The following is a 20181-nucleotide window of genomic DNA, read 5'->3' as shown; positions in this document are numbered from 1 at the left end:
CAAGTGAACTTAATATAAAGGATTTAAAAATAAACAGGTTTAGTGGACAACGAAGCTCTCCAACAACGCAGTCTGCCGGCACACGGCACACACCAGGATGCCACGACGCTACAGGCGCATCACTGCGGTACCGTGTTTGCCGCTCACTGTAGAGGTTTGTGGTTCGAGCGGCGCAACCCCCCTGGTAAAAGGAGTTTAAAAGTTTAAAGCTTGGAAAATACTGTGGGTGTATCAACCGCAAAGAAATATCATGCGCCGTCCGCTTCACAGCAGATGTCGAGGGAGGGAGGAAGCGGGGGGAGGGAGGGCTTTATACACCATGTCACAGCCCAAATTCTAAAAGCCACCTGCAAATTACCTACGTAGGATAGAATCCACTTAGCAAACAGTCGGCCCTTCCTGCGAAATCACCGCAGACAGATACCCGCCTGCTAAACGCGGCGCGCCTTGCTTCGGGAGCGCCTCACGCCTAACATGGGTCGAGGGGGCGTGGGGGGGCGTGGGGGGGCGCGGGGACGCCGCGAGTACCGGAGGGACTCTGCGAATCCGGCGAGGGGTTCGGGCTGCTCACCGGACGGTGCCGATGCGGTCCCCGGAGGCCAGGTGTTGCCCGTCGGGGCTCACGCACAGGGCCCGGATGCCCAGCTTGGCCTCGGTAAGCGTGTGGTCCGTCTTGTCGGTGCTGCCCGCGGGGTTGTAGTCCAGGTCCTGCAGCGACTGCAAGCTCTCGTCGCAGTACATCACCTTGAGCAGCTCCTGCGGCCCAACGGGGAAAGCATTTTTCGACCGGTCAGCGACACGATGCGATGCGAGATCGACGAGGGATCCACGACTGCATCTTTACGGCGAGATATTTATTTCATCGCAGTGTCAGGTGTGATCTATTTATTGCAACGCAGTGTGAGGTGTGATCTACATATATATATCAGCCCGCCATTCATTGCCTGGATGTCAGCCGATTAACACATAGCTCTCTGATATGTTTTCAGGAACTGAGAAAGATTCTCCGTAGCAGTTCCTGGCACCTTTGAGCAAAACGTCAGACATCGTGCCAAACAACACGCGGTGCAACCCGAAAACACGGTGGGAGAGATGCGAAGTACAACCTTTTTCTCGATTGAGAAACTGTGTTAATGACGGAGGGAGAAGTGGAGTTAGAATTTTTCCTGGGCAGTTACAAGTGGCCTCTGGCTCAAAAACAGAGGGCATCACTGCCACAGTGAGACATGTTCGTCACGTGGCAGTCGAACCGATATTTACATTTCTATCTATGGGACCTTTTTTCCAGTATCCAAAATAAACGGTATCCTATAGATATAACCACTTGATCCGATCTATAAGTGTTATGATACGTGCATTGGCTTTGTACCTTTTGCCGTCTGGTCTAACACTGGTGAGACAAGGCCATAAAAGAAGGCTGTCTCTGGTGTAGGCCAATCGATTTCAACAACATTGCATGTTATCAGAGTTTGTTTGTTTCCACGTTTTTCTACGCAGTACGTGTGGATATTGCAGACTTGATTCCTTGCAAAAGGTATCTATTTGGTGTTTGAACATGGGCCAGTGGATGTGGCCCCGGCAATAACTTGATGCAGAGGGTTCACGGTTAGAACCCAGCGACCGCCCCGGTTAATAGCACGGTTGTAACGTTCGTAAAATGATAGGCGTCGTTCGCTGTGGAGTGCACGTTGAAAGATCCCATCACTGTGCGTCAGGGGTCCACATTTTCCAAATTCAAAAAGGACTCAATTTGGGAAGAACGCGCGGCGATCGGTCGCCCATGATCGCGAGTCCTCGCCAAACGTTGCAGTTGCGTTGCTGATAAGTGCGACTTAAATCGGAGCGACGTTCAGGAAAACAAATTTTTCCCCCCACAAGAAATAAAGTGAAGTCGGGGGTTCCGTTTCAGTGTACGCACTTTTTTAACCAAACTAAAATGCAAGTTGTGAAATGAAATTGAGCAAGAGAATATACATTACATTCAAATACCAAAAAAATACGAATAAATATACATTTTAATAAAGTAACACTCGCCAATGATGGATGTGAAGTGGGCGTATGGCGTTTTTTTATCGCTTATATCCCCGCCCAGCCCCAACCTCCCCACCCAGACCCTCCCCACCCTCCCCATCCAGCCCCTCCCTCCCCACCCAGCCCCTCCCCACCCTCCCCTCTACACCCAGCCCCACCCCTCCCATTTTCCATGCACGACGGACGGAAACAATAATCCCCTGTGGGCTGGTGGAACCAGGTGGTTCCTACCAATATAAGGGAATATGGTCCCTATTGTATTGACGATGGAATAACGAAACGTTGATTGAATCGACTTGAAGCGAGGACTCCCTCGTGCTGGCAGACTAACGCCCCAGGTCACTCTGGAAAATGAGACTACCCCTGGGAACAATTGTGGCGCCCATAGAACTTTTGTTTAAGGGCGTTTCATACATTTAAATTCCTATTATTGTTTTTTCGAAGTGTCTTAAACTTAAAAACACGATTTAATCCCGGGCGGCCAAAATCTGTACTCGAACCCTGGAAGCTCAGCGCCGTGCCCAGCATCGGTGCGCCAGGCGAGCGTGTTCCGACAGCAGTGTGTGTGCACGGCCGAGGCGTACGTTGCTGTAGACGTTTCGGTGGAAGGGCGGCGCTTGGGTGGCAGCCGGCGCGTCGATGCTCCACACGCGGATCGTGCTGTCGGAAGAGCAGGTGAGGAACGAGCCAGGAGGGAGGCACGCTGGGCTGCTCTCTTCGAGCACCGGGTACACCTAGCCCGGCACCACACACACACACAGTGCTGTGTACACCTAGCCGGCACCAAGCATACACACATACGACCATAACAGTGCTGTGTGCACCTAGCCCGGCACCATACACACACACACAGCCATAACACGGTTCTGTGCGCACCTAGCCTGGGACCACACACACAGTGCTGTGGGGCATCACACACTGAGCGGCGAAAGTCTGAGCTGGGCCACGAGTGTGAATATGGCCCTGGGTGCGTGTGTGTGGTGATGTGCGTGGTGGTGTGCAGTGGCGGTGTGGGTGGCGGTGTGTTGCGGTGTGTTGCGGTGTGCGTGGCGGTGTGTTGCGGTGTGCATGGCGGTGTGCCTGGCGGTGTGCGCGGTGATGTCTTTGGCGGCGTGTGCGGTGGTGGTGTGCGTGGCAGTGTGCGCAAGGCGATGTGTGTGCGGCGATATGTGTGTGGCGGCGCACAAGGCGGTGCGTGCACGCGCGTGTGCATACCTCAACGCCCCATATGCAGGAGCTGTGGTAGAGCGCCGAGTAGACTTTGCCGAAGCGCTTGCCGTGCCGCGCGTCGCGCACGTCCCACGTGTACAGGCTGTGGTCGTTGTAGACGCACGTCAGCCACGCGTTGCTCGAGTCGTATGTCAGCGCCACGGTGTCCGGGAACCGCGCGTCCAGCTTGCTGGCGAACAGGTGGCTGGGAGGGAAGAATCGCAGGCGTGTCTACGTCGCCACGACGGGAAAAGATTCGGCAGGCCCGAGAATCGTGCTCACCACACCGCTGCAGGTCACTCGCGCACAAACTCACTCGCTCACCACACTGCAGGTCACAACGCACTCCCTCACTCACCACACTGAGGATCATAAACAGCACTCACTCACCAACTCACTCACCACACTGCAGGTCATAACACATTCACTCACCAACTCACTCACTCGCCACACTGCAGGTTATAACACTCACCAACTCACTCACTCGCCACGCTGCATGCAGGTCACGACACTTTTTTTTCTGTGTCTTCCCTCACACTGCTTAACTTGGAATCCCCTCCCACCACCACCACCATCATCATCATCTATTTTCCCCCCAAATTCTTCTCATCACAACCTTGCTCATTACAATTCAAGTGCTGTTTTGTTTCTGTCCGCTTGACGTTTTGGGCTTTTAAGGCCTGTGCTCAGCAACTTTATTACTACAACAAGAAACCTAAAATGGGACCTTTTTGCCAGTATAAAAGTGTGAAAAAATAGAAATAAGTTTTACCCTTTCTGGCAATACCTTGATACGGGCAAAAAGGTCCCATTTTGTAGATGCTCACCCCGTGCTATAAATACTCTGATAGTGCATTGTCTTTGTACTGTCCGCCTTGTGGTGTTCTCTGGTCTGACACCGGTGAGACTAGGACCTAAAGAAGGCTGTCTCTGGCGCAGGCCAATCAATTTCAACTACATTGCATCTATTATTAGAGCATGTTTGTTTGCATGTTCACCACAAACGCAGACATGATTCCTTGCAAAAGGTTTCTATTTGGTGTTTCAACATCTTAACACCTGCTGTTTTATTGCCAGATAGGGTGAAACCTCTTCTGATTTTTCAACAACAAACCCCCCTACAAAGGATACCGACCTCGGCTGCACGCCCAGGGCCACGTCCACACCCAGGCAGTGCGGCCTGGGCAGAATGGCCACATTGCGCAGGTCGTCCGCGCCGAACACGCACACCACTCCGTTGGCACAGCCGCAGAATATGAGCTCCTCACTCACGTAGATGCAGCTCGCCATCGGCGTCTAGAAGGGAGCGGACACGCCGCTCGAACACATTGCCAAGGGTCACCAAGCAACGCGCGCACGCAACCCGAGAAAGCGCATGAACGACGCACGGAAAACAGGGAGGGCATCCGGTCGCGTGCTGCCGCTTCGTTGCCTCTCACTTTCCTCCGTCTGTAAACTTGCACCACCATGAATAAGGCAGGCTCTTTGACTCGCCCTGCACATGCCAACAAAGCCCTGCAGAGACTCCGCAAGTCAACGGGGACGTCCCAGATTGTTCATGCGTGGGGCGGGTGTGCACATGCGTCGGCTTGCGTGCAAATGCACGGGTGGCTGGATGGGGACGAGATGGTTTACACAAGGTCTAGGTGTTGAACGTGCTCGTAATCCGACAGGAGACTGCACTGACAAGGTGCATAGCCTACACCAGTGGTGGCAGATTCACCAAGCGCTGTGATGGTCCATTCTGGTGAAATCAACGGGGCTCCGCAATGATCCACCGGACAGCTTGGACCTATAATTTATACTGTAGGGTGCCGTATAAAGGAAGCCCACTCGAAAGTATGGACATTAAGTACTAGCGCCTTCTATTGGGTGGGTGGGTAAGGTCTATAATTCACAAACCCACAAAGCAATTGAATGGCTAAATATTTTACAACTGAATATCTAACAGTTGCTCTACAGAAGCCACATGAATCAATAAGTAGACGTCTGAAGGTATTTGCAATTCAGAATCAGAATATTTATTTAGAGTGGAGGAATCCGATGAGCTACAAAGCTCTTTTCCCAAGATGTCCAGTGGGGGCGGGTCAGAGCGTTACAACAACAAACAGTATAAAAACATGATAGGAGTGCAAAAGTATAGGAAAGGTAAATAAATCAATTTGAAATATGTACAAATAAAACTTCAATATTCTTATTTTACCAGGTAAAGCTCACTTAGCTATTAGTTTCATTTTCAGAAGTGACCTGGCCACAAATGTCAGGACCACAAAGTGGCTCATAATCACGTGGACATTTATAGCAAGATAAATAATCTGCACGCAATTAGAGAACGCGCTCGAACCTTCAGGTCCACAAACTTCTCGAGCATGCGCTTGTCGTTGAACTCGCAGAGCAGCCCCGAGAACGTGATGCAGTACGTGCTGCTCGACATCCTCCCCCGCCCACACGCCACGTCGCAGAAGAAATTGTTGCGCTGTACTCCGAGGAGTCCGGAGCGGCCGAGAAGTGGCACCGTCAGGTTCGCCTGAAACCGACGAGACCAGACATACAGTCGAGCAGTCTCCCAATGCGAGGTTCACGTGTGGGCCTCGGCAGCCGATGTCACGATTCATAATACATTTTTTTTGGGTTAGGCCACGTAGCGATCTGGTCATTTTTTTCCTTCACGGAAAGCCTCCACCGCCCGACCTAGGCCAAACATTAAACTGTCACGTGTACAAGCGTTTAACGGAAACAAATGTAGCGAACGGATACCCGCGACTCCTTAGTTTGAAACTGCGTCAAAAGCACCGTGGGGACAGGATCCAGGAAGTCGGAATAACCGTGTCACCTGACATCAGGTAAGGAAACACACGATTTTGTATCCCCGACTTCCTGAGTCGGGACCTGCAGACGCGCAAAGCGGTTCAGGCGACACGTCGTCTAGCGAGTGGCTGCTGTATGTGTCTGTGGGAATTGTTCTCCATACTCACCGGTGAGGGAGCTAAAGCAATAATAATTTGCACGCTGTTGTTAAACGCTTATAGGCATGGCAATTGCATATATGTTGGCTGCGTTGGGTGGTGGAGGGTGCTTCCAACGCAAATTTGTGCAGACGTGGACAAATCCAAAATAATCATACGGACTTAACAAGGCGCTATAAGTCTGTATTTTAAAGTAACCTCCATTGTATGAAGACATTCCTAGGCTATTCATTATATCGTGACAAACACTGGGTATGATAATACACTGCACATAACATCATCATATCATATCGTCAAGCTATCACCATCGTTATTTATCATCATCACAACCATCACCATTAAACAAATATCATCGTTGATTCCATAGATTCCCACTAAAGTAGGTGATGTATTCATACAGCGTAGATTCTGTAGTTTATAATCATCATCTGATTCCATCTGTACAGGGGATAGAGTGTTGCCCCCTCGCGCAAGGCGTGAGCTTTCTCGGGGTGTTTCCTCCCGCATGTATGATGAAAAATCATAAAATAAAAACCCAATGTAGCGTTACTATTAATAGGTGCTCGCTAACAGCACTTGCGAGCAGCATAGTCTGTTCAAGGCTGTGTAATGAAGGACTCCAAAGGCGGCACTTGTTGGATACATTTTTGATTGTCCTTAACAACAACGTCCAGTGCTCACCGCGAGGCAACACCACCCCCTTTGATTCCCTCTGCCAAGCCACCGCTCGCTCCCCCACCCTCTTATCCTCCTCTTCTCCCCCTCTCCAATCCCAGCCCATGCATTCCTTCTAACAAATCCCCCCTTCTAACAGTCCCAAACGGATCCCCCCTTGCCTCTTTCAAACATTCCTGCCTTCTCCCCCTTTCAAACCTCTCAACCAATCACTATCTAGCAAGCCACCTCCTAGCTATCCTCCTGCAGTAGCGCCCCCCTTACTGTGGTTATGGTTTTTATGATATCCATGTCACCCTCCCCCCATGTCCTAAAAAGACGCAATCAAAGGATGTCTAACATCCTTACATCTGTACAGGGGGGGGAGGGAAGGAATTGGAAGAAGAGGAGGAAGAAGAGGAGGAAGAGGAAAAAGAAGTGGTAACCGCTCACACCTTGGAGACTTTGGAGGCGTCGAGGTACCAGAAGCGGACGTGACGATTACCGACCGTCACAAAGTAGCTGTTGTCAGATGAGAAGGAAACTGCGGTCACCTTGCTGGACACCTTGTTGAACGCGATCAGAGCGCCCTTCTGCCAACGGGAACAACAACAACGCCATCGTCGGCAGCAAGGGCAGCAAGGGACGGCATGCGGACGCATCAGCACCTTTGTAGGCACCAGCTCGCGAGTTCGATCCTGACCCTGACTATGCCTTACGTTTCGAGTTTGCGTGTCTCTCGCTCTCCCCCCCGGGGTCACGTGAATTGTTCTCTAGGTGTTCCCCTACACATTTGGAAACAACGTGCATTTAGATTATTTGGCTGCTGCTATAAATTCCCAGGTGTGATGATGATAAAAGTCACTTCGATGAGCTATCATTTGTGGCCAGGTCGTCTCTGAAAAGGAATGAGTAGCTCAGTGGGTGTTACCTGGTAAAACAGTTTAGTTTTAATGTATTAACAGCAGCGAGCAAAACTTAACATATTTTGTGATAACAAGTTCGTGCCATTTTTAAAAGGCAGGGCTATCAGGAAATGTACTAAGTTTCAGACATTATCTGTAGTAATTTCACAGCAGTGGTAGATGCTGTGTGTGATCCCATTTGAGTAATTTGCGGGTATAATTTCTTGAATTTGGAAAATCTGGAGAGCAACTCCGGCACACAACGGCCTTCTAATTTCAATTGATATCAGGGGATCTGTAACATCGACCGGGAGCGAAGCTGACGGCAGCATAGCACCTTTAACGCCCGCGGTAACCAGCAGGGCAGCCCACGGGATTCTAACGGCGAGCCTCTGCGACGTGCGGCACAACGCGTTTGCCGCAGGGCCGGATGAAGGTTCTTGTAGGCCCTAGGCACTTCTGTTTCGTAGGCCCTCAGTGATTACTTTCTACAGTTGGTACTGCTGCCCCATGTTACTACAGCCGCTAATAACAAAAAAACTGTCTCCGATCAATCATAGGACAACGCCGCCTTGTCTTCCCTTGCACTGCTCTTTATTGAGAATGAGATTGTGCAAAAAGAAACATTTTAAGATGTAAATTTATCTCGCTTTATGAAAAAAAAGATTGGCATGACACTGCCTCTGTATATACACTGTGCCTATTCTTGCTATTTATACATATATTTATTCAACAAGATATCCTGGTTACATTGTCATAAAAACAAAAGCATGGTGAAATAGTTTTTTCGCAGGCCCTAGGCACGGTGTATACTGTGGCCTATTGGATAATACGGCCCTGGTGGGTGGGTGGGTGAGTGAGTGAGTGAATGGGTGAGTGGGTGAGTGAGTAGGCCCTAGGCACAGTGCATACTGTGGCCTATTGGATAATACGGCCCTAGTTTTCCGCTGGGCCACGTCGCTGCTCGCGTGATGCAAACACATGAGCCACACCGCGCCCACCGCCCCAGAAACTCACCCTCCAGTCCCACACGTTGACCATCATGTCGTGCTGGTAGCCCACGGACACGACGTACTTGACGTTGGGAGAAAATGCCACGCACGAGATCCCGTACTTGTGCCTCTGGAACTCGGAGACCTGGGTCCTGTCCGCCAGATCCCACACCCGCACGGCCGGCATGTGGCCGCTCTGCACGCATCGACACCAGACGACCAAATGGTTCTCAAGACCACCGCGCACACGTTCATAACGGAATAATACAGAGAACATTTTTTAATGCAACTATGGATTTAAATAGTTGTGTTTGAATGAAGACAACGGTCATTAACCACTTGTTACCGCGTGTAATAGATATACAGATCATAATCTGGAAAGGCTGAACTGGAGCTCCATTTTAATTTGGGCAAACTGTTTTCTGTTGCCAGTAAAAAAAAAATATTATCAATGTGGTGGTCGGTCGGTTGATTCGGAGGTCAAAGCAGTAACCTAACTCAGCTGAGTTTCTGGGTTTGTGACTTCAAGCTGTGTTCTCATGTGCGAGGAGCGGTATTGTAGTAGCGGTCAGCGTGCTGCACTATGAACCTGGCGACACGGGTTGGATTACAGCTCACAGCCAACACCAGCGGAAATTATCTGAACCGGGCCTGGGCCTCTCCTAGGTCGACTCAGCCTCAAATGAGTACCTGGTATGATGTGTAAAAAACACGCCAATAGGGAGAGGTGCTCGCTAACAGCACTTGCCCCAAAAGTCTGTTCAGGCTATATGGGGGATCTTTGTCTGTGTTCTCAAGTATAGTCAGTTGATGGTTACAGCCTAATGACTGCACTAAAGAGGAGACATCATCAATTTTAGTTCTGCACTTAATTTGGATAAACTCCATCTCTGAAAATAAAAAATATATTAGTTTTGCCTCTGATGTAACTTAACCTTACTCTTGGTTTCAGGGCGGGTGAAAGTTCTGCCTCCTACCGCGTCGTTCTCGAACGCACACAGAGAGTTGCCCCGCTCAGCGAGCAATCGGAAGAAAAAAAATCGTTGCCCCGTAACGCGATGCCGATAGCATAATTGAGATGAACTTTGCGGACGTAATGTTTTGTAAAAGTTTGCACGACCGCGTGAACGTCCCAAGCGCGGCAAGCGCAGCGTGAGTTTGCACGAAGCAAATGACTCTCACCTCGCCCGTCACGAGATACTTCCCATCTGGCGAGAACGCCAACGTCGTAATGGGCTTCCTGCACAGTCCAAAGAAATTATGTCAATAACGAATACATTCAGCAGCATGTATAATTATTACTACACTGGTTTACCCAAGAAAGCCTCAATCTCTTTTTCAGGGGGATCCTGCAAAGTGTTTTTGCAGTATGGTGTGATTAAATAATTGAAATGTATTTCCCAATTAAGCAATTTGTATTTTTGCGCGTCTAAAATTTGGACCATGATGCAAGCACAGTGGCCTACTCTTCTGCGAATGACGACACGGGACCCTTAGCGTCCACTGTGAATGAAGCGGACGTCGCTTAGTATTTCACGGTGCATACACCTGCAGTAATGACCAGGGTAGCCTTTTGGAGTCGAACCACGAACCTCTGCAACAATCAAAGAATGCGCTACTGCTGGGCCACGTCACTGCCTCATGCAGCTCCTTTACAGGTCAGCTTACATCTAGGTCTGAATACAAGTTATAACAAAGCAATTATGAAGCTTCTACCTGGATGCATTGAAGATATGGGTCTGCTTCCCTTTCTTTGGGTTGAAGATGACCACAGTACATCTGAAAAGAAACCGCAAATGGATGCAGCATGAAAACAAGCCTTTTCAACAACCCTTATTTCAGCAACACTCTCCAATGTTTACAATACAAAAATATCTGCATACCCAGCCAAGAGACAAGCATTTGAACTGAAATACAAGCATTTGAACTGAAATGCAATCATTTTAGTCTCTGATAGGATAACAAGTGCAGTATACAATGAAATGTATATTTTAAAAACATTAATTTCTGTACAGTATAAAACCATAGCCGAGGGCAGTGCAGAAAAATGCAGTGTTGTACTGTACGTCTCTGCTCCCCCACATTTACCAACCCGCCACTGACCAGCGTGTGCAGAGGGGCGGTCAAACAACCTTCACAAGCAGTACGACCCGTGGAGGCACCCCATCCAGCAGTGGATTGCCAAAGGGCTGTGCACGTGCCATACATGTCAACCCCTTATCAGTGCCCTACCTTATTACAGACCAATTCAGACTTTATTGGTCACCCCATGCCCTTAATATCTCAACGTTCATGCTACAAAGTCCCATCACGAGGGCGAAACACAAAATAGACAAAAAAGATTTTGTCTGTCCATATTGAAACGGCTGTACACTGTATGGACCTGAAAACTCACTTTCCCTGTACACAAATACGGGTAAACCGTACACGGGTTGACAGGTATGACTTCACAGGTATGACGTGCGATACCACAAAGGAGGCAGAGCACCCAAAGTCCAGTTCCGCTGTAAGCTGCAGGCGTACATCACACATCACGCTTTTCCCTCACCCTGCAGGATAGGCAACTAAGCCAGTCTTGGGATCACAGCAGAGTCCACTGCTTGATGATAACGTAATCCCGAGCACCTTTTCCAACGCCAACTAAAGACGGAAAAAAAAATCGCAAAACAACAGAAGCATACGTTGGCTCAGAATCAAGTTAGAAGGCAACAGAGTCAATTGGACCGTGTTGGTGCATTGTTTTAGATATCTTATACAGTGATACCTTGACTTTCGCCCATTTGATTTTCATCGCTTCGCTCTTTTGGCCGTTTTCAACTATAACCACATTTCAAATTTCGTCCACGTGCTTAACTCTTTCATCCGATTTCATCCCCAACCTTCCAAGACGTTCGCGCCACGCGCCATCTTTTTCGTTCAGTCTTTGAATATAAGTCGTTCAGCGAGCATCTCTTATATTTGTGTTTATTCATATATTATTAATAACGTACTTATTTCTGTGATTATACTGTAAACAATTAATTAAGTTATTTTTGTGATAACAGTATACTAGTGTTCATAGTTATTTTCGTGATTATAAAACACGTGTACAGTATTCATTTTATGAATCTAGATTCCCCCTAAATCACCAATATATTCATCGTCCACTTACGCAATAAAACAATGATTTCAAGGTATAATTTTGTTCATTTATTTAGTTTTGTCTATTTATTCTTAGGTTTACTCTTCTTTTATTGCTGTTTATTTAGGTTTCGCACGCATGAGTTATATAGTTACTGTAGTTATTTGCATGCACGTTTTTCACGCCAAAATTAATTTGCAAGCCAAATAAAGGCTCTGCTTTGACATTCGTCCATTTTGAAGTCGTCCATTTTTGACATTCGTCCATGCTCTGGTCCCTAACCAGACGAAAGTGAAAGGTATTCCTGTAAAAAAAAATTTGTTTCTCTGATTCTTTATATTTGCTGCATTGTTGTAAATTGTGGTGACCCAGGTCACTCACTCTTGCAGATGAGACTATCCTGGTCTTTCGAGTTCCCACCTGGTTAAACAAAATACGGTAAACTTGAAACAGACCTCGTCCCAAGTTCCACCATGTAACCGTACGAGGTTCTACTCAAACAGGCCCGATCTGTCTCACTCAACGCAGTCCGCAAAAAAACAAACCTGAACAGAAATCGCAGGCAACTGCTCGCTCTTGATCACTCTTGCAATCGAGGCTATGCTTGTCACCAGAACTCCGATGTGCTTAGAATAAACTTGAAATCAGGACACCGGAGCAAGGTTCCCACACATCTCAAATAAACTACTCCACTTGTCAGTCGCTCGCTGATTTCAGCCTAGATTTCCATTGTACACAGTTCTGGTTATTAATTAGCCATGTTAATTACATTTCCCAACTTTTGTTCTATGCAACCCCTGTAAATCCTCCCTTCTCGAGCAATTTGCATTGATATTATTCAGATTATTTTGGTGCAATAAATGTAGTAAATGATTGGCAACTTCGTTGGGCTTTAATTTATGATGGGCAGGTCGCTTCGGAAAAATAAGTTTATACATCGTTGGGCTTTGCCTGGTAGGATGGGGATGGTTTAGTTTTATTTGTATGTGTTTGGGCGATATGTTTACCTTTCTTGTACTTTGCACTACGATCATGATTTTTGTCTTGTTTGTTGTTGTAACATTCTTACCCGCCCCTATACTGGACATCTGTGAAAAATAGCTTTATAGCTCTGATTCTGATTGCTACCCGTGTCAGCCGTTATGTGTTGAACTTCTTTCGCAGCGTACATTGCCACCTGTGCAATTGCTACCATGCCTCACTGTTCCTGTGAACTTCACTCGTCGATTCATCCGCAAAATAGATAGTCCATGGGCCCAGACCAAAAAAATCACTTATTGATACCACTTGAGGTGGAAAAGTGTAGTAATGATTTTTGTAATCCTCCATGTGTGTGGGACATATTCTGAAATTATAACCTTTGCGGAGTGGCAGCTTAGTTGTAGATACCATGACTTTTATACCCATACCCTATGACAGGCGTCCGGAATGATGAAATGGGCATTATTACTGAAAAATTACCTAGACCAAAGCTAGTTAGGTCACAAACTGGTCTTTATTGGTTTAAATACACAATGAAAACACAGGATAATAAGGAATACCATTGGTAAGGAACTACTTGAATATTATAAACATTGACATTCGCATATACTTAGTCACATATACTTAGTCAATGATACATGTAATCCCATATATATCGATAGTGATGGGTATATGTGAAGAAGGTTACATTATTGTTATCAAGCTCTGTGTGTACTTAGATGGTGTTAACAAGGGTAACCAAGTCTAGAATTACCACACTGTGCATCAATGTATACTACTACCACAGTAATACCATCAAAATCACCACCCTGTGTCACTCAAACTGCTTGGCTATCTCGTCATCTGACTCCCCGAGTTCAAAGTCAGGTTCTGGATCATCCTGCAGTTTTTGGTTACTGCAGGTCTGTAATCTGCACATGTCAGTCCATTTGACAGGCACATGCAGCTTAGCATTTTACATGAACGTACACACTTGCATGCTAGCAGTTCCAAGACCACATCTGGTATGGGTGCGGAGCGCATCCAGTAAATGGCCAGCTTGCCATCATCGTCTGTCCATCCATATGCAGTATGGCTTGGCACCACAGGGTTAGCTTGCAGACAGCACTTCTCAGATTGCTGCCTGATAGTTGGCTCGTTGACCATGCATGAAGAGACAGCCTCTACATGCTGGGAGCTGGCTGGACTCGACTTCTCTCCTTTTGGTGCAAAAGAGCTGGTAGCGCAGTTCGTTCACCTCACCAGTGCTGCTATTAGCAACATACATGCGACAGGTGAACTGCTCAATTTTCTGGAACAGCTCATCACTCACATTCCATAACTGCCTCAGTCGACTAAAAGTCTCTTGGCAGGAAGTGTTCTTTCTCACCATCTTCAGAACATTCAGCTTCCCTCGACCGGCAAATGCACTGACAGTGTCGCAGTCTGTGAAGGCGTGTAAGCCAATTAGGCTGTCACAGATGCTGGCTCCAAGTGACCTTGCAGTTTGCCGACATCGACAAACCGTGTGCGGTTCTGTGTCCCACACTTCTAGTAAATGGAACAGGTGATGTCCTTCTGGAAGCCAAGACAAAGCACCATGACATCAGTGTCCTCAGCTGTGATGATAACTGCCTTTAAGCCCACATTTGCTGCATGCAATGCATGCTGGAGCAGACGGGTGTCAGCTTCTTCATGGGTGGAGTGCAGGTCTGCTACTTCCTCACACTCATCTTCTGTCAACTTATAGCAGATTTCCTCACAGGTCATGTACAACACCTTGCCATGCAGCATCTCTCTGTATCGTGGGAGTTTCCACTTCCAGAAACTTGATGAGACTGATCTTGTTGGAGAGACTGCACAGGAATTTTCTCCACTGCTGGACATGGTGTCCCCCTGCAAGGTTCTTGTACTGGAGAGTGGTGTCTGCACCCCGGTTCAGTCGTTCAGAATCTTTGATCAAAGTCTGTCGGTAGACATCAAAAACAACATCAATCCTCTCACTCTGTGCCCCCTCGTGGAGGACCTGGGTCAAGGCTGACTCTGCCACCTGTGCAAAGGTTTTGTTGTTGCCATTCATTTTTTGGACCAGGCTCATTCCATCAATGATGGAAGTAGATGAGGTTGGGATGTCTTCTGCAGGAGACACATTCTTTTCAAGCTCTCAGTTAAGTGCAGACTTGTTTGTTTTTCGTAGGGACCCATCAGCATGTGCCAGTACCCATGGCAGTGGGCCCAGTGGGTGGGCAAGGACATCCTTCATATTCATCTTCCTGCTTTCAGCCACCAGGATTATGGGGCTGAACAAGTTTCTATCTGCCTTCAGAACCACATCCTGTGCTTTATTTCCATGTTCTGTTTATGTGCTGATATTGGAGAATGTCTTCAGACTTTGCTTGGTCATCTTGTCGTGGAATTTCACAGATGGTGGGTCCTCAGCTAACCTTGTTTGCCTGAATACCTGGTTATTTATAAATGTGTCATAACCCGCCACCACCTGACATGGCCAAACAGTAAAAAATGTGTCACGTTTTTCAAAAGACAAAATAATTCACTTCTTTAGCCCACCGGTGTGTTGAAGAGGGAATAAACAGCATTTTAAAATGTAAATACGACGCTTCGCTGATAATTACAATCAGCTTCATCGTGTAAGAATGATGAAGCTCTCCTGTTGCTTCCGGTCTTAAATAGAGCAGCAGCTGGGTGACGTCATCATCATTCAAAAACTGGTATCTGGCACTAAAGACGAATTGCCTAAATTATCAACAGAAGGTGTATAATTCTAGATTTGAAGCTTTCGTGACTGCAATGATTCATATTCTCAGGTTTTTTCGGTAAAGTCACGTAGGTAAAACATTAAAAGTAATGAAAGTAAAATAAAACAAAATAAAAATAAAATTCACGACGTTTCGGAGGCAACACAAGTCTCCGTCATCAGGTGGGACCGTCACAGCCAGATTAGCTGCATCAGCTAACGGTCCCACCTGATGACGGAGACTTGTGTTGCCTCCGAAACGTCGTGAATTTTATTTTTATTTTGTTTTATTTTACTTTCATTACTTTTAATGTTTTACCTACGTGACTTTACCGAAAAAACCTGAGAATAAGAAGGTGTATATCGGATTAATTGTTTATGTGGCAGATGCTATATTGGACAGATGGGACGCAACATCAGCGTAAGACTAAAAGAACACCAAAGAAACATTCAATTATCTCAAACACAACTGTCGGCAGTGGCAGAGCATGCTTGTCAACAAGGACACTCAATTGATTTTGATAACGTTGAAGTGTTGTGTAAAACGAATTATTACTGGCCAAGACTAATTAGAGAATCCATTGAAATTGAGAGAAACAGAAATAACTTCAATCGCCCTGAAAGCTACAAGCTTAGTGCGGCCTGGAAGCGTATTATTAAATAAATACAATTCCTTATAAGGGAAACAAATACCAATGAATAGCAATTGAATGATTACCAATCTATATAATTACAATACCCTCCCCCTCTTTGCCTCGAATCACTGCACCAGATTGAATTAAATGATGACGTCACCCTACTGCTGCTCTATTTAAGACCGGAAGCAACAGGAGAGCTTCACCATTCTTGCCCGATGAAGCTGATTGTAATTATCAGCGAAACGTCGTACTCAAATTTTAAAATGCTGTTGATTTTCACTTCAACACACCGGTGGGCTAGAGAAGTGAATTATTTTGTCCTTTAAAAAACGTGACATTTTTTTACGGTTTGGCCGTGTCGGGTGGTGGAGGGTTACGACACATTTATAAATAACGAGATCTGACCCAAAAAACATATTATGAATGAATTAATCTGTCAGTACTTTGGTTACACATTGACAGCAGCAGAGAGTGACAACCCAAAAGCAAAACTAACATTGATAAAGGGTAAAATTCATCTTAACTAATCTTAACTAAATTAAGGGGAGGTAATACAGGTGAATAGGCAAAAAAAATTCCTGTCCTTTTATCAGAATAAAATATTACCAGATGAAAATACACAAAAATATTACATATTTTTTAATTGTGACTTTCCCCCCATTCATTTATGCATATGCGTTATCGCATTAAATATGCACAAATGTGCATATTATGTAAAACCCAATATTGACTTAGGAGATTAAGTCAGAACTGTTTGGTTTGTTTTAATGTGATCAATAACTAATTGGTTGGTAATCTACAGAAGCTTTTGTCAAAATATTGTTCTTTCAGTTAATTATGTTAAAATAAACTTGACACATGTTAAAAAACTAGATTTTCGCCTATTTTTTTAATATGTATAATACCACATAAAATGAAAATTACAAAAGATATCAAAAAATTCCTCTGAACATTTCTAGCCATTCCAAGTAGGAACCAGTATGCAGAATTATGTGGCTTGACCTATTATGAAACATGAGTTGTCAAACTCGGCATGCAAAATGTCATTTTGAGAAAATTGCAATGCCAATTCTGGCATTGTGATGCTAGTAGCAATGATATTTGAGAGTTATACTTGTGTTCCCCCTCTTATTGCCATGACAGCAAAGTAAATAGCCATATATGACTAAGCCAGACATCTGCTCCACAGAATAAGCTTTTCAATGATATGCAATTCAACTAGGTTATTTCTAAAAATGCGGAGACAAATTGCGATGAAAGATGCAAAAAAACGTGAATTTAAGGCTTTGTTTACTTGGCGAAGTTTGTATAAAATCGTAGAAACTATGTATAAATTATAAATAGTTAGTTTTAATGATTTTAATAATCAATTATTACCAATAACAATGTTATTGGTACTAATTGTGTGCATGTTATGAACGTTTACAATTTATAGAAGCAAAATATTTAAAAAAAATTGACAAGCTGAACAAAAATCCTAGATTTGAAGTTTTCGTGACTGCAAGAATCCATACTCTTTGGTTCTTTCGGTAAAGTCACGTAGGTGAAAATTTATATTTTATGTATTATTTATAATTTGTATGTTATTTGTATTTTTCAACTACGTGACTTTACCGAAAGAACCAAAGAGTATGAACAAAAATCATTATTTTTGCAAGTAGTACCTGGCCTTACCTAATAATCTTAACAGGTACATTAACAATACATTGAGGGTAAAGTTAGCACTTCAGATAACTTTACTGAACAGAAATAATACAGAACCACCAGTACTTGCCTCACCTGCCAGTAAATGATCATGAGCAAACAAGCTGCTTGAAACAGACTTAACTAAGTCACTTGGAAAGCATTTGCACCATTGGAACCTCCTTTGCCAGTAGCAAAATATGATAATTTTTTTACCCTTTTATCTGGCAACAAAACTGACACCTTTTTTTAGTTTGCATTCCGACCGCAGGTATTGTGGTCAATGCAAACATGACTCCTTGTAAAAAAGGTGTCAGTTTTGTTGCCAGATAAAAGGGTAAAAAAAACAATTATCACTTGGAAAAGTTATCATGTATTATTTTACTTCTGTTGGTGTAACAAAAAAAATGGCACCATTGAAGTTTTGCCACCTTATGTGGTACCGATATCTGGTCTGGCCCAACGACTAAGAGTCAAGCAGACTGTTTCGTCTAATCACGGCGACACTCACCCACTCATTCGCCACACTGTGGGTCACAACATAACTCATTCAACCAACCACCCAAAAGTTAATTCAAGCGCTTACCCACCACACACTCACCCCTTTCATCCACTCACTCGTATAGCTCTGCTCAAGCCCTTAACCCACACTCACCCACTCACTCGCTCGCTCATCCACTCACTTACACTGACTCAATCGGTTACTCAAACACCCACTAACCACACTGCAGGTCACATCACTCATTCCTCCTCATGCTTCTATCCTGCTCCACTTTGGAATTTCCCTCCCATCATAAATTTTCCCTAACCTATAACCGAGCTCAATTCCATAAACGTGTTACATTCTTTATTTATTACAACTCTGATAGCGCTATTTGTTGCTGGCCGCTTGGGATCTTGGGCCTGGGCTCAGCAACTGTTTTAGACCTGGTCCCGTTTACAGAGTGCTGACTCAGGCGGTGATCCAGACTCAGGGAGTGAGCCAGACTCAGACGGTGAGCTAGACTCAAGCAGTGAGTCAGACTCAAGCAGTAATCCAGACCCAAGCAGTGAGCCAGCAGTGAGCCAGACTCAGGGAGTGAGCCAGACTCAGGGAGTGAGCCAGACCCAAGCAGTGAGCCAGCAGTGAGCCAGACTCAGGCAGTGATCCAGACTCAAGCGCCGAGCCAGACTCAGGCAGTGATTCAGACTCAGGCGGTGAGCCAAACTCAGGTAGTGAGCCAGACTCAGGCAGTGAGCCAGACTCAGGCAGTGAGCCAGACTCAGGCAGTGAGCCAGACTCAAGCAGTGAGCCAGACTCAGGCAGTGAGCCAGACTCAGGCAGTGATCCAGACTCAGGCAGTGATCCAGACTCAGGCAGTGAGCCAGACTCAGGCAGTGAGCCAGACTCAGGCAGTGAGCCAGACTCAGGCAGTGAGCCAGACTCAGGCAGTGAGCCAGACTCAGGCAGTGATAGACTCAGGCAGTGATAGACTCAGGCAGTGATAGACTCAGGCAGCGAGCCAGACTCAGGCAGCGATTCAGACTCATGCAGTGAGCCAGACTCATGCAGTGAGCCAGACTCAGGCAGTGAGCCAGACTCAGGCAGTGAGCCAGACTCAGGCAGTGAGCCAGACTCAGGCAGTGATACAGACTCAGGCAGTGAGACAGCAGCGAGCCAGACTCAGGCAGCGATTCAGACTCATGCAGTGAGCCAGCAGCGAGCCAGACTCGGGCAGCGAGCCAGACTCAGACTCAACCGCTCGCGCGCTGAGCCAGACCTGTTACCGCTTGCACACAGTCCATACAAATGATCTGTCCCTTGCCGTTATCATTTTAAATCTCCCCTCAGGACAGCCAATTGACGGGCAAGCCGTGCGCCCTGGCTGCCCGCTACTGCCGCGAGCTGCTAACCCCGCGCCGCCTCCGCCGCCTCCTCCTCCGCCTCGCCTCTCACCTCCCTGCGCGTCGCCCTCACCGCCATTTGTTCAAAAACAAACGCCAACGACAACGCCGCGTCACGTGCCGACGCTCCAGCCAATCACGGCGGCGGGGGGGGAAGGCGCGAAGGCTCTGCGCGTGACGTCATCACGCACAGCGCGGGCACGTTCTGAGAGGGCGTGGTGACGTAATCGCGTTAAGCTGTTGCGGGTGAAGCGCGCGGACGTGGTGATGTCACCACGTAAATACGTGAAATAAAATGTTGTGTGGACGTCATCGCGCACGCGTGACCGTTTTTAACGGTTTTTAACGTTTTTGTCACGCTTTGCGTGGCCTGGCCGTATTAA

At 46.5% G+C, this 20181-nt stretch overlaps 1 protein-coding gene across 1 annotated transcript in view; it reads right to left on the bottom strand.

The window, feature by feature from the left end:
• Positions 1 to 19915, bottom strand: part of LOC144734726 (uncharacterized) — a 48568-nt gene extending 28653 nt beyond the window's left edge. The window contains exons 1-11 of the mRNA XM_078617063.1: positions 19851 to 19915; positions 11306 to 11397; positions 10474 to 10536; positions 9940 to 9997; positions 8783 to 8953; positions 7316 to 7453; positions 5585 to 5767; positions 4376 to 4536; positions 3247 to 3445; positions 2616 to 2765; positions 572 to 756 (exon numbers count right to left, since the gene is read on the bottom strand). Of these exons, the coding sequence (XP_078473189.1) occupies positions 572 to 756; positions 2616 to 2765; positions 3247 to 3445; positions 4376 to 4536; positions 5585 to 5767; positions 7316 to 7453; positions 8783 to 8953; positions 9940 to 9997; positions 10474 to 10536; positions 11306 to 11397; positions 19851 to 19877 (1427 nt within the window). The 5' untranslated portion in view covers positions 19878 to 19915. The remainder of the gene's footprint in view (positions 1 to 571; positions 757 to 2615; positions 2766 to 3246; positions 3446 to 4375; positions 4537 to 5584; positions 5768 to 7315; positions 7454 to 8782; positions 8954 to 9939; positions 9998 to 10473; positions 10537 to 11305; positions 11398 to 19850) is intronic.
• Between the last annotated feature and the right edge of the window lie 266 nt (positions 19916 to 20181).

Source organism: Lampetra planeri, chromosome 52, assembly GCF_965212315.1.
Source record: "Lampetra planeri chromosome 52, kcLamPlan1.2.h2, whole genome shotgun sequence".
NCBI classification, from domain to species: domain Eukaryota; kingdom Metazoa; phylum Chordata; class Hyperoartia; order Petromyzontiformes; family Petromyzontidae; genus Lampetra; species Lampetra planeri.
This window is presented reverse-complemented; position numbering and strand designations above follow the sequence as displayed.